At 43.9% G+C, this 13,006-nt stretch overlaps 1 protein-coding gene across 7 annotated transcripts in view; it reads left to right on the top strand.

Annotated features, from left to right (window-relative positions):
- The window catches only part of Eri3 (ERI1 exoribonuclease family member 3), a 130,885-nt gene that overhangs the window by 58,904 nt on the left and 58,975 nt on the right, over positions 1 to 13,006 (top strand). For all 7 annotated transcript variants that reach the window (XM_028785255.1, XM_028785262.1, XM_028785245.1 and 4 more), the window contains one exon: positions 6,065 to 6,137. In XM_028785255.1, coding sequence (XP_028641088.1) covers positions 6,065 to 6,137 — 73 coding nt within the window. The remainder of the gene's footprint in view (positions 1 to 6,064; positions 6,138 to 13,006) is intronic.

Genomic DNA, 13,006 nt, shown 5'->3' with positions numbered 1-13,006 from the left:
ATATTGCTATCTTGGCTGTCTTGGAACTCACTCTGACTTGAACTCAGAGATAGATATATCTGCCTCTGCCTCCTGAGTACTGAGATTAAACTTGTATGCCACAATTCCTGGCTCATAAGTATGTTCTTGAGCTGCCAAGCTCCACTTCTGGTGTTACCAACACCTGTGATCCTATAGCTGCTGGTCTTTCCACATCTAGCACTTCCTGCAGCCTGTCTTATAGGCTTCTAGCCCTCAGTTTCTGACTAGGGTGGTTTTTCTTTGTTCCCTGTTCTTGCTGATTCCTAGCCCTGAGTGCTAGGCCTGGTTGGGGCAGGCCTGTGTTGTCTTCTGATGTGGCATATCACAAGGGAGAAGGAAGATAACTAGTTTTGATAAGTATTTAAAGGCTTCAGTATTAATTTTTTATACATCAGCAGTGGCCAAGTGAGTGAATTCAATTATGAATCTGCTTTTTCTCCACCCTCCTTTCTATGATGTGGTAGTTCAGAGTTGAGACAAGGAACCTGTTGAAATGAGAAACCCCTATTTCCTAGCTTGACCCCCGTACTAATTTGGGTTAAATTGCTGTGCTATTGCACTGGTGACACATTGTGTCTGCCTCTGTTTGTATAAGAGGATGTAGTGGGGGAGGAAGGACCAATTTGTGCAGAGATAAAAGGTGTCACAGGCAGATAACTAACGTTCCAGCCTCATGCCTGCTCTCATTGTTGCTCAATTTGCTCCGTGTGTAAGCCCAGCCTTCCCCTCTTTCTTCCTTCCCTCCTCTTGGTCATATTTTACCTCTATGCCACAGTGTAATGATGCCCTGCGTAGTGGGGGAGGAGATGGGCACCTCTGGCTGACAGCCCTTCCTGATAACCAAATTCCAGCCCATCCATCACTAGCCACTCTCCTCAACTGGAGGAAAAGTGATCGTGAAAGGCGGGCTGTTCATCACCCGAGCTCTGTTTATCTCCTCTGGGTGGGGAATGAAAGCAGGAGAGACAAAGAGCCATGTTCCCAGCTGAGTGCTGCCCGGGCTGGTATGACTGGCATATGCTGGGTGCAGACTTATGCCATGTAGACTGTGGCACTCTGACTAGGTGATACACTAGTCTGGGCTCCAGGGGTGTGGTGTCCTTCCTGAGGCTCAGCCTCTTTCCTAACAGAGTAGCATAGAGAATTGTGGCAGTTCTAAAACGGAGGATAGCTGGTGACAACTCTCTGAGACTGTTTTATGGGCAAATGAGGAGGCTGCATGGAAACAAGCTGTGTGTACCTCAGAGGGGTCCGTTTGCAGGGTCTTTGCTCTGGCTTCTTCTGACCCACTTCTTTTGATGGCTGGGCCTCTTTGCCTTCATGGTCCACTGATGATTTGAGACATTCCTTGCCTACATGTCCCAGGAACACAGTGGTTTCTACAGAGGACCGATGTGTGTGCATTTCAGTGCTGTTAACCACTGGGTCTGACAAGCAGCTCTGAGATCCAGATGCCATGACTTTTCTTATGAGGCAAACGGAGTAGATGATGACTTCAGCCTGCTCGTCCCCTCCTCTTTAAATCACACTCCCTAGGCGAGTTTATTGGTTAAAATTTGAAGAGAGAAAAGCATTTAAGGAATAATGTCCTCAACCTTTCTCTGCACAGGTGTCTGCTCTCTTGCTGGACTTACCTTTTGGACTCTGTCAAACCACTATTGTCTCCTTGACTCAAACCTAACAATGGTCCCCCATACTCTCTGTTCACCTAATCTTCAAAGTTGAGCTCCTACTTACAATGGTTCCACCTTGGCCATACCCATTAGCAAGGGGTGGGGTATGGGGGCTCCCTTAATGAGCTACTCCCTGCTTTGGCTGGCGCCAAGCTAGCCACACCTGTTTGCTATCAAGGCTGTCTGAGCCAAACCAGAGCGGTTCAGTTGCAGGTGGTAGGCCTGAGTGAGGGCTGGGGTGGGGAGGTGGGGCTCCCTTTGCTTTGTTGTCTGTCTGTGGGGAGAGACATTTTCTACAGTGCTATCCTTCTGTATTGTTCTCTTCTTTCCAAGTAGAAGCTCTCATTTTGTTAAAAGATCAGCAGGAAACTTAAGAAGTACCTCATCTTTTCTAACTTCTGCCAATCAGAAGCAAGGATCCTGGGAAACATCTGATGATAGGTTTGAGGCTCCGATGACTTGAATGGGCCAATATGATCAGAGCAAGACCATGGTAAATGCCAAAGTAGGGCCCTTCTGCCTCTAGGGTCATACCATTTGAAGAGTGAGCATGTACCTTCCTTTAGAGCCCAAAGGCATTACTGCCGTGCATGTGTGGGAGTGAGGGGTGTCCTTAAAAGGGGCCCCTTGTATTCATGAAACTGAAGGAAGTTTTGATTTGGAGGGGGAAAATCCCATTTTTTTTATGGCCTGGACATAATTGGGTTTTTTCTATTGGCCATCAGTGATGTCATTCCGACCCCTCATAAAGAAGGGGAAATCACACCTGTGGACTTGGTGCATAAAATTTCATTGGGCAACAGTAATAAGCATGGCCAGATGATGTTTGGGCAGTTGGGGAGGTTTGTGCCCAGTGAATCCAGCTGCATAGAGACCTGGGCACCATAAACTTGCCTGCACGTTTATGCCCTCAGGCTAGTTCAGGGCCCACTGCCAGTGGCTCTTTAACTTGGGATCAGTATCTGGTAGAAACTCAGCATTTTTACCCTTTGTGCCAGGAACCTTTGCCCTTTTCTTTGCCAAGTAGTCGAACAATGTATCTCCTGGTATCTGCTGACCTTAGCCTTGTATGCCTAAAAATATTGAGTAAACAAACAAACAAACAAACAAATGTAACCTTGAGTAGTAAACTCCATCCTACCTACCTCCACCAGCTTCCAGGCTTTGCCTTTTCTGGAATGAGTCAAGGTCTCTAGTTGAATATGTGCAATTGTCACTTGTCATTCAGAAACCCCAGAGTCCATTTCTGGTTCTGTTCTTGGCTTGTTGCATGATTGAACAAATCCTTTTTCTTCACTGAGTCTGTTTCCTCACTTGTGTAAGTGATGGTGACCACTCTAACCCACCTTGTGTGCTCTATTCTGAGGTAGGATTATGTGATAGAGATGTATAGCTATCTTCCCGTGAGACACCTGAATGTTCAAGTTCTAGCTCTGGCTCTGCTGCTCATGAAGATGAGTTTGGACCCTGCTGTATTTATGCTGCATATGCTTGGAGACACAGGGCTGGAACATTCAGAGGAACATGTAGCAACCCTATTCTTCTCCTTGAATCTTCAAATTTTCATGCATGGAGCTCCTGAATAAGATTGGTATCTCCCCCTCCATACTTCAGTCAGATTATAGAACAAAGAGAGGCACTCAGGATTCCTGCTGGGCCATGTTCAGATACGAATGACTGTTTAGACGCTCTTCCTTTCTGGTTGTTCTCACTGTGGATCCTGCTGTATAGATTCTTTGAGAGGAGCAGCCAGGATCCCACTGAGCTAGACCCTTCCTAACCAGGGATGATATCTATAGCTGTCATGTACCACTGAAATCCAACAGAAAGGGGAATCCCTTTTTCTCCACAACTAGCCAGAACCATCAGGACTCCTGACCTATGTCAAGTAAAGTCATCAGGAGGTGGGTGAGGTTAGCTACAGGAAAATAAGACAGGGGTTGCCTGCCCTTTTCTGACCAGGCCCCCTGTGTTCCTCTTGCTTCTGGTGGTCTCTTTATACCCAGAACTCAGTGTGATTTTTTTTTTTTTCTGAAATACTGAGCTTAGGAATTAGTTTCCAAGACACAAAGGTTAAGGAACATAAAAGAAAGAGAAGGAAATAATACGATTCAGAAAGTTCAGTTATAGTTTGTTTCTTAGGTGACTTGATTTAGAAGCCTTGTTTGATGGTTTCTAATCCTTAGTTCTTGGCCCTATGTGGGCTTACCATCTCTGGATGCTTCTTCATACTTTTGGCATTTGCCAGAAATTCTCTTCCAGAACGCTAGCAAGTTATAGATAATGTTGCCATGCCACCTATTTGAAAGGAACCTGCCTTTCAAGAAAGATATCATAGCTGAGTGTGATGGCCCATGCCTTGAATTCTAGCAGTCAGGAGGCAGAGGCAAGTGGATCTCTGTGAGTCCAAGGCCAGCCTGGTCTACAAAGTGAGTTCTAGGATAGCAGAGGCTGTGTAGAGAGACCCAGTCTCAAAAGAAAAGAAAGATATTGTGTATCTTGTAAAAGTAAATTCTTAGTTTACTTCCTGAAACCCAGAGGTCAGTTTCCTATTAGTATCTGTCAACTATTTGAAGGGTGATGAAAGGAAGGCTGGATTTCTCTTCAACTTTCTGAGGTGAACTTGTCATTTCAACTGCATTCTCATAGCCAAAGTTCCTAAGACAAAGAGGCTATACTTATGTTCTCTATTCCCTTGTCTCTCAGTGGCTCTTCTTCCCTCTGTCCTTCCTTACCTAGTCTGCTGACATTCACACTCCACTCACCAAGGTCACTTGGTCCTTCATTGGGTTCTCTCACCTCTCATCTTGTTTGGCCACTCAGTGACATTTAACACTAATAACTTGATTTTTAAGCTTAAAAAAAAGAATAAAATTAGCTCTACATCTTACAGAAAAGCAACACATGCTTCCAGAATTTAGGCTGACCACAAGAAATAGATAGAGGGATCAAAAGGGGCACATGTGATCCCAGGTGCTTGCTCTCCTGAAAAGGGCTGCTGAGGTGAGAGGGTCTTGACTCATGAAGTGCTGCCTTCTTAGAAGGAACCATGCAGAGACTCGAGAGCCTTTGGCCTGGAGATGGGTAGCAGGTGGGAAGCTTTCTGAGCTCTTGGATCTTAGCAAGGTTCTACAAGGAAGAAGTGGACATATTAGTGTCTATAACTTCTGTTCTTTGTTTGTTTGAGGCAGGATCTCTCCATTATGTAGCCCTGGCTGCCCTGGAACTCACTTTGCACACCAGGCTAGCTCAAACTCAGAGATCCAAACTGCCTCTCTGCCTCTCTAGTGCTGGGGGTAAAGGCACAGGCTACCATGTATCATTTAATGTTTTCTGTAATTTCTGAAGACAGACTTTTCATTCTTGGGCACTCGTTAGTCAGTTATCTGTTACTGACACATTCCTGAGGCTCTTTACTTGCTGCTCTTCTAGAGAACTGAGAATGGTAGAGTTGGTAGAGTGCTTAGCTAGAACAACTGATACTCTGGGTCCAACCCCCAACACTGCCTAAAATGAAGTGGATGGCACAAATTTCTAGCTCCAGTTTTTGGGAGATGGAGTCAAGGGTTACATGGGACCCTGTCTCAAAAATAAAAAAACAAAACAAACAAAAAAAAAAAAACAAAGCAAACAACCAGAGGAGCTGGGTATTGTGGCATACACCTTTTATCCCAGTATTGAGCAGATGCAGATAGATCTCTGAGTTTGAAGCTAGCATGGTATATATAGTGAGTTCTAGGCCAGCCAGTACTACATAGTGAGATCTTATCTCAAACAAGCAAGCAAACAAACAGGGATTAGAGGGATAGCTCAGTGATTAAGAGCACTTGTTGCTCTTGCAGAGGATGCAGGTTCAATAACCAGCATCCATGTAGCAGCTAACAAACATCTGTAACTCCAGTTCCAGGGGATCTGATGCACTCCACCAGGCACACGTGTGGTACATAGACATATATAGAAGCACAACACTCGCACATATTTAAAAAAAAAAAAATCTAAAACACCCGTGGGGCCTCAGGGAGACCACAATAGACAGCAGTACCTACTTCACAGGATCAGTTTGAGGACAGATATAAGTAAAGACCTTAATGTGTTAAAAAATATAACTTGCAAATTAGGAAATAGGAGCAGCTGATGTTATTCTTCTATGTAATATTTCTTGAAACTCATTTGATTCTGAGGCATGGCTCTAAGTCCAGTATCCATGGTGCCGGAGGTGGGATATTTTCCTTAGATGGGCTGCCTGCTAGTTTGTTGATCCTTGTGGTCTCTCTGTTCTGTAGACTTTTTTTTTTTTTTCTTTGTAGTTTAAGACTCCACATTTTGGGGCATGCGAGTTTCTAACTTGTTCTCTCTCCTCTTTCTTGTAGGCTTCCAGGCCAGTGCCATTATTTAGGCTTGCCAGTGGCGGATTACTTCAAGCAGTGGATTAATCTAAAAAAGGTACCATCTGAGCTCCACCCAAGGCCTTTGGTTCTCCTGTCCTTCACACACCTCCCCTCCTCCAACTCTTGTGTCTTTTGCTTCTTTTCTCTGTATCCCTCTTTCTCTTCCCTGGGTAATATGTACTGAACCAATGATATTTCTGGGGAGGGGAGTTACTTGAGGGTCAGGCTGCTGGGGGGAGTACTATTGGTATCTTCCAAACATACATAGGGGCTTTTTTCTTCTAAATCTCTGGGCTGAGTTGTGTTGTCACTAGGAGAAATCTGGTCCTAGTTGAGCCTTTTGGAAGGCAGTGTGTTGTGTATAGTGTGCTACCCTGCTTTAAGCTCTGGGCAGACCTTGCTGCCAGCTCTGCCCAGGTTCCCTCAGATCCGTGGATGAAAGACACACACACACACACACACACACACACACACACACTTATTTTTCAACCTGCCTTATTGGCTCAATTACCAGGCTCTTCTAAGCCTTCCTCAGCTATCTCCCTCCTTTCTTTTCACTCCTGGCTCAGCACCTTAAATCTGCCCTCAACTTTAGTTGCTCAGTTACCTTCTCCTGATCAGCAACCCAAAACTGCCCTCTGCTTAGTTGGGTTTCTAATCTCCTGCCTGGGGCAGTAGCCTATGGCCGCTCTGCCTGAGCTCTCACATGGCTGGTCACCTTTTCTCCCTCCAAAGCATGGTGAAGTCTCCCTTTCTCTTCCTGCTTCCCTTGGCCTCCTGCAGTGACTCAGAAGTCCTGACTCTTTCCTTCCACCCAGCAATTGTCTCCTGGCATCTTTATTAATTGATCAATAACCAGTTGGGAAACAGTATCTTAGCATCATAACCACCTGCTATAGCAGTCTATATATATACTCATGAATGTGGTCTCTGTGCTTCTAGTTAGGAAGAGGGGTTGCCTAAGACGATTTTGGTTTCCCCTGACCCTAGCAGAGCCTTGTTCATGTAGGAGAGGACAGTGGAAGCTAGAACCTTTGGAACATGAAGGTGGATCTTGGCACTTATACAACATTGTAGACCTAGAGAGTTAGCCTGGGACTGTGGGCCTCAAAAGGACCTTGCATAACTAGGGTAGTTCCCTGATAGAGAATGAGTCACCCAGAAAACCAGCCTTCCCTGGCATATACAGGGCTCCTAGATAAGCAGAAGAGGTAACATAGGAATGGCTTCTTTCTTCCTTCCTCTAGAGGAGTTATTACTCCAGGAGGCCCAGGTTATTAGAAGAAAGATAGAGAAAAATAGCCCTGGAGTAGCCTCAGGGTCTACTTGATGCTACCAGTCAGCTTAGTAACTCTAGGAATCTAGAAGAAAGGAGACCACAGCTGTAGTCTTAGAGGAGGCTGCTGAGGGGTCACAGTAGGTACTGTGAAGATGCGGGTTTCATACTGGGTATTAAACAAGGCGGTGTGCAGGGAGGAGACTGCCTTGGAGGCAGAAAGAGCAGACTGCTTTGGGGGTGTGTGGATGAAGCTAACATGGAAGAATAGTGGGGCGACTAATTTTGTAAGTATTTGCTCCGCACCAACACGACCTTGGACTTGGTTCCATGTTGTGTCTTGCTTTCCTAGTATGGTCTTTTCCGCTCTGACACTACTTTTTATCTTTGGCTGAAGAAGCTAGGCTCTGTCCTGCCTTTGAGTCTTGATCTGGCTGGCTCCCTGTGTGAAATGCCCCCCTTGTCATCATCATCAGGCATATGTCTGCCCCTTGAAGATGTGGTTCAGACATCTCTTCTTCTAAGCTTCTCTTGCTGTGACTGGAGATATCAGTTAACTCAGTTGTAAATAGGTCCAAGTTGTTACTCCAGTGGATCTGGAGTACAGAGACAGAGCCTGGTTCTTGCCTGTGTCCTCAGTGGCTGGACTGGGGTCAGTTAGACTCAGAGTGTGTATACTTGCTGGCCACCTCCTCACTGAGAACTAGCTTCATAGAGACCCTCCTGAGTGAAACTAGGCATGCCTGTGTAGACAGACATGCTGTCCAGGAAAACAGTGTGCCAGCTGTCAGAGCTCATCTGAGTCTGCTTGCTGGTCTCAACAAATGCAATGTGAATGCCCGGCCAGGCGAGGCAGGCACTGACCATGAACAATTACTCTGAAGTTCACTAGACTTTTTGGTGTGTGGTAGCTCTCTGCCTTTAGGTTCCTAGGCAGAAGGGCAGGAGAGCAGCTGACCCATATGGTAACACTAGGGTCACCTTGGTGCTTCAGGCTATCTTGAGACTCTTCAGTCAGTTCTCCACTGAGATGCCAAGATATTGAAGGAAGGAATGGGTATAAAGGGAAACTGAGGACTCTATTCCCAGTTGACCCTGTGTTTTCTTCTTATGAGGTAGTCCATGCAGGCCTGAGAAAAACAAGGGTCTTTCCTCTCCAGCCCCCAGCTACATTGTTCCAGGTGTGTGACTATGTTAGTCACTAGATATGAACTCAGCATCTTACTTTCCTAAGGCCTCTAATCTGAGAAGACCTGAAATACTGTCTTTTCAGTTCCCCTCTCTTTAGAAACTGTGGGCTGCCTCGAAAAGAATAACTTCAACAGCTGTATTTCTGACATCTCCTACCTCTACTTACTTCCCCTGTAGCAGAGTGGCAAAAGTCACTGTTGGCTGACATTTGGGATGTTGTTGAATGAGCTTAGATTTTTATTGAGCTGTCAACTTAAAAAAAACTTGAAGTCCTGCTCCCAGTTCTTTCCAGGAGATACAGATGTTACCAGGGAATAAGGAAAATACGTGTGTGTGTGTGTGTGTGTGTGTGTGTGTGTGTGTTCACGTGTATGCACATGCATGTGTACATGCATACTCACATAAACAGTCATCTCCAGAAATACTTGAAAATATGTATAGACATGAATGTGTGTGTGTGTGTATGTGTGTGTGTGTGTGTGTGTGTGTGTATATATATATGTATATATATGTATATATATGTATATATATCCATAAAGGACAAAGACATAATATTATCTCATCTGTAGGCACACATTCTGGAACACCTTGTGTGTGCCAGGTTCTGTGTTAGGTTCTAGGAATATAGCAGAAAAGGTGACTGTTAAAGATCATGTGACTTCTATTCAATAACTTGTTCAGAATAGTTCAAAGTTGTAGATCATATAATAAAGAACTGGGTTTATTGAGATAGAGTCTGAGGAAAGATACCTAAATTATAGACTGAAGGAAGAACTGGCCAAACTTAGGAAGCAGCATATGATGAGGGCCTGAGGTGAAGAGAAGCCTGCTATTTTTATAAAAGCCAGGAAGACAGAATTTCTGCCTCTTGTTCATTGTTCTACCCCTGTCACATTGGATGGCTCACAGTACAGAACAACCTAATTGTTATTTACTGAATGAGTGATTGCCAAGGCCTAGGGATATGAGAAGTGAAAAGCCACATGCTGTGAAGTAGATGGTGAGGCTGGAGCTTAGAGACCATGTTTGGATTTGGGGCCTTATTTTTAGGATAAGCAGGAGCTACTAAAAGAAAATTTTATCTCATTTGCTGTTTTGTTTTGAGACAGTCTGATACTGTAGCCCAGCTGGATGTGGCCACCCAGGCCTATAATATCAGCACTTGGAAGGCTGAGACAGGAGAATTGTCTTTACTTCAAGGCCAGCCTGAGCTCAGAGTTAAAGACCAATCTGGGTTATAGAGTAAGTCCTTGTCTCAGAATCCAAACCACACAACAAAATCTCTTACACCAAGGAAAGTCATGCAGGAGAAGTGACCTAGGGAGTGTAGCACACAGAAACACCATAGTAGCATAGCAAAGAAAGAATTCTGACAGGTGATGGGGCACTCGGGAGGTAGAGGCAGGTGGATCTCTGAGTTCAAGACCAGCCTGGTGTACAGAGTAAATTCCAGGACAGCCAGGGCTACACAGAGAAAACTTCTCGAAAACCCCCCAAAAAAGGATACTATAGTCTCATAGTTAAATGATTAAGAAATACATAAATACTATAATAAATATAGCACTTTACTTTGGATAAAAAGCCTAGAGTTTGCATGTAGAAATAGATATAAGAAGGGCTATAGTTGGTGAGTTATTATGAAGTGGTGGGATAAAACATTGAATCAAATAGGAAATTGTAACCAGAAGGATGTGGCTATAACATGTATGGTAGTCTTAGTGGCCATTAAGATGTAGAAGTGCATGCATGCATTTTAAATGATCTCACAGAGTTCTCTGTTCCGTCAAGTTTAGTTTCTTTTATCTACCCTATTTTTGTGAGTTAGAATCTCTTTGTGTAGCCCAGGGTGGCATAGCACTTGAAATTCTCCTGCCTTCACCTCTCAAGTGCTAGGATTAGAGGTATATACTATCACATCTGACATATTTAGTATATCATTGGAAAACATGACAGAAACAAATGCAAAAGTGGCATTATGCTTAATTATTCGTTAATGCATCAGTTACATGGGACAAATTTGTTCTTTGAAAGTGTTATGGCAGTACTGACAGAAAATGATGATTGGTTGATAGAGTTAGGGGTGAATGAAGTAGCCTGTGTGGCCCTAGAGTTTATGACTGAGCATGTAGTGAATTAGAATGAATTTTCTCTGTGAGGAGAAGGAGAAGCTTAAGATAAAGAGAACGACTTGATTTGGGACTGTTAAATTCAGAGCAATTCTTATGGCTCTGTTGAAGAGGTAGTTTGCCGTCTAGTGCTAAAGGGTAAGGTCTGAGTCGGACAAGTTCTTGATATATGAATAACCAGTGAAAACATGGAGATATATGATATTGTCAAAGAAGTGTATATAGGGTGAAAATGAGAGCAAAGCGTAACCCTGAGATAGCACATTAGCCAGGTAGAAAAACAGAACCCTGAGATAGCACATTAACCAAGTAGAAAAACAGAACCCTGAGATAGCACATTAGTCAGGTAGAGAAAGAAGAGCCAAGAGGAAGCTGTCTAATACAAATAGATGCTGGTTACTGACTGTGTGCTATGTTCTATACCCATTGTCTATGTCCATTCTCTGATGGTAAGTTATAAACAATGAAAGTTTATTTGGCTCACAGTTGTGGTGGGGGCTCGGACAATTGAGCTCCAGAGGCGGCATCATCTGATAAGGACCTTCTTGTTGCATCATGGGAAGGCTTCACGTGACAGGAGAGTACAGAAGACAGAGGACAAGAGCTCCACTCTTAAACCAGTGCCCTTTTCAAACAATAGCACTGATCCATTCACATGTACAGTTCCCATGTCCAAATGGTCTCTTAAAAGCCTCGTCTCTCAGTACTGTTATAGTAGAAGTTAAGTCTTAGCATGGAGTTTGGGGAAAATTGAAATTCAGACATTAGCATCTGTGCTGCCCATTAGAGTTTCCACTGGCATGTGGCAGTAAATCACTTGGAATAAATCTAGTATGATTGAGAGATGAATCTTAATTTGTATTAAGTTTTAATCAATTTGAGTTAAAAATTTACTTGAGAAAATTTGAGTATGTTTAAAGGCACTTGAGTTAGAGATGCGACATTTTAAATGGTTAATTTTTCAAAACCTAAAACATTTCTGATAAAGATTTTGCTCCCTACATGAGATGTGATATTAAGTACTAGTAGACTTAATCTGAAAAAAGACAAAATATCTCTTAATGTTTATGCTACTATCACGTTTAAAATGATATTTGGATTATTAATTAAATAACTTCATGTTATATTTAAGTAAAAATTTAATTAAGCCTTTATCATTTTTTTTATGTGTATGGGTGTTTTGGCTTCATGTATGTGTGTGTACCATATGTGTGCAGGTCCTACAGAGGCCAAAAGAGGGCCTCATCCCTTGGAACTGGAGTAATAGATGGTTGTGAGCTCCCTGGGGCTGCTGAGAAACAAATCTAGGTCTTTTGGAAGATCAGCCATATCTCCAGTATCGACACGTTTTGTCTTTTAATGTTTCATAATGACCATTATAAAACTTCAGCTCTCTTGTATACTTGCACTGTGTTTGTATTGAATAGCCCTGGGCCAGATACTTGGCTTCAGGGCTCCATTGTCTAATTCTCACAGCCTTCCTGAGCATAGAGTGATGATGCTTTCATACTAGTGCATGGCAAAACCCAAGACTTCACTGTACAGACACAGAGAGGTCTTGAGGGTGGCATCCCAGAGGCCGAGAAAGGTGTTTACAGGAAAGAGGAGGGGGCAGGGTGGGTAGGGAGGGAGGGGGGAGAGGGAGAGGGGGAGGAACGGAGGGAGGAAGAGAAAGTAACACAAAGGTAATCATATATGGATACTGAGACTTGGACCCTACTGATGCTCTCGAGAGCTTGTGAACACAGAATAAGGATGGGAGTAAAGTAAGTGATTGGGGCATAGATAAGGAAACAAAAAGGTAAGAGAGCTTTAATGTGTTCAGAGCTGTGACACTGGAGAAGAGAGAACAGGCAAGAGATGTGATGTGCCCTTACGTGCCTGAGGTGGTATTTGCCATGCAAGATTTTATTTGGAGAAGGCCAGCCAGGCCAAAGGTGCAGAGAGGAAAGGGAATTGTTAGGGATGCCTCTATGAAGGCGGGAGGAGATGAAAGACTGTTCCCTACTTCATCCTGACAGGAGAAAAAGCAAAGGTGAGTACAGATCCTTGTCAGCAGGCTTGCTGATTTGTGATGGTAAGCTGCGTAATTTCCATCTGGCTCAGTTTGCCTTCTATTGCTGTGATGAAGATGATGACTCTGGTGGTTAGAATAAGAATAACTGCCAGAGGCTCATAATGTGAATACTTAGTCATCAGGGAGTGGCACTACTTGAGAAGGGTTAGGAGGTGTGGCCTTACTGGAGAAAGTATGTTTTAAGGTTTCAAAAGCCCAAGCTAGGTCGGTCGCGCTCTCTCTCTCTCTCTCTCTCTCTCTCTCTCTCTCTCTCT

This window comes from Grammomys surdaster, unplaced genomic scaffold (assembly GCF_004785775.1).
Source record: "Grammomys surdaster isolate TR1022 unplaced genomic scaffold, NIH_TR_1.0 100, whole genome shotgun sequence".
NCBI lineage: Eukaryota > Metazoa > Chordata > Mammalia > Rodentia > Muridae > Grammomys > Grammomys surdaster.
The sequence above is the reverse complement of the archived record's forward strand: the minus strand, read 5'-3'. Positions and strand labels throughout refer to the sequence as shown.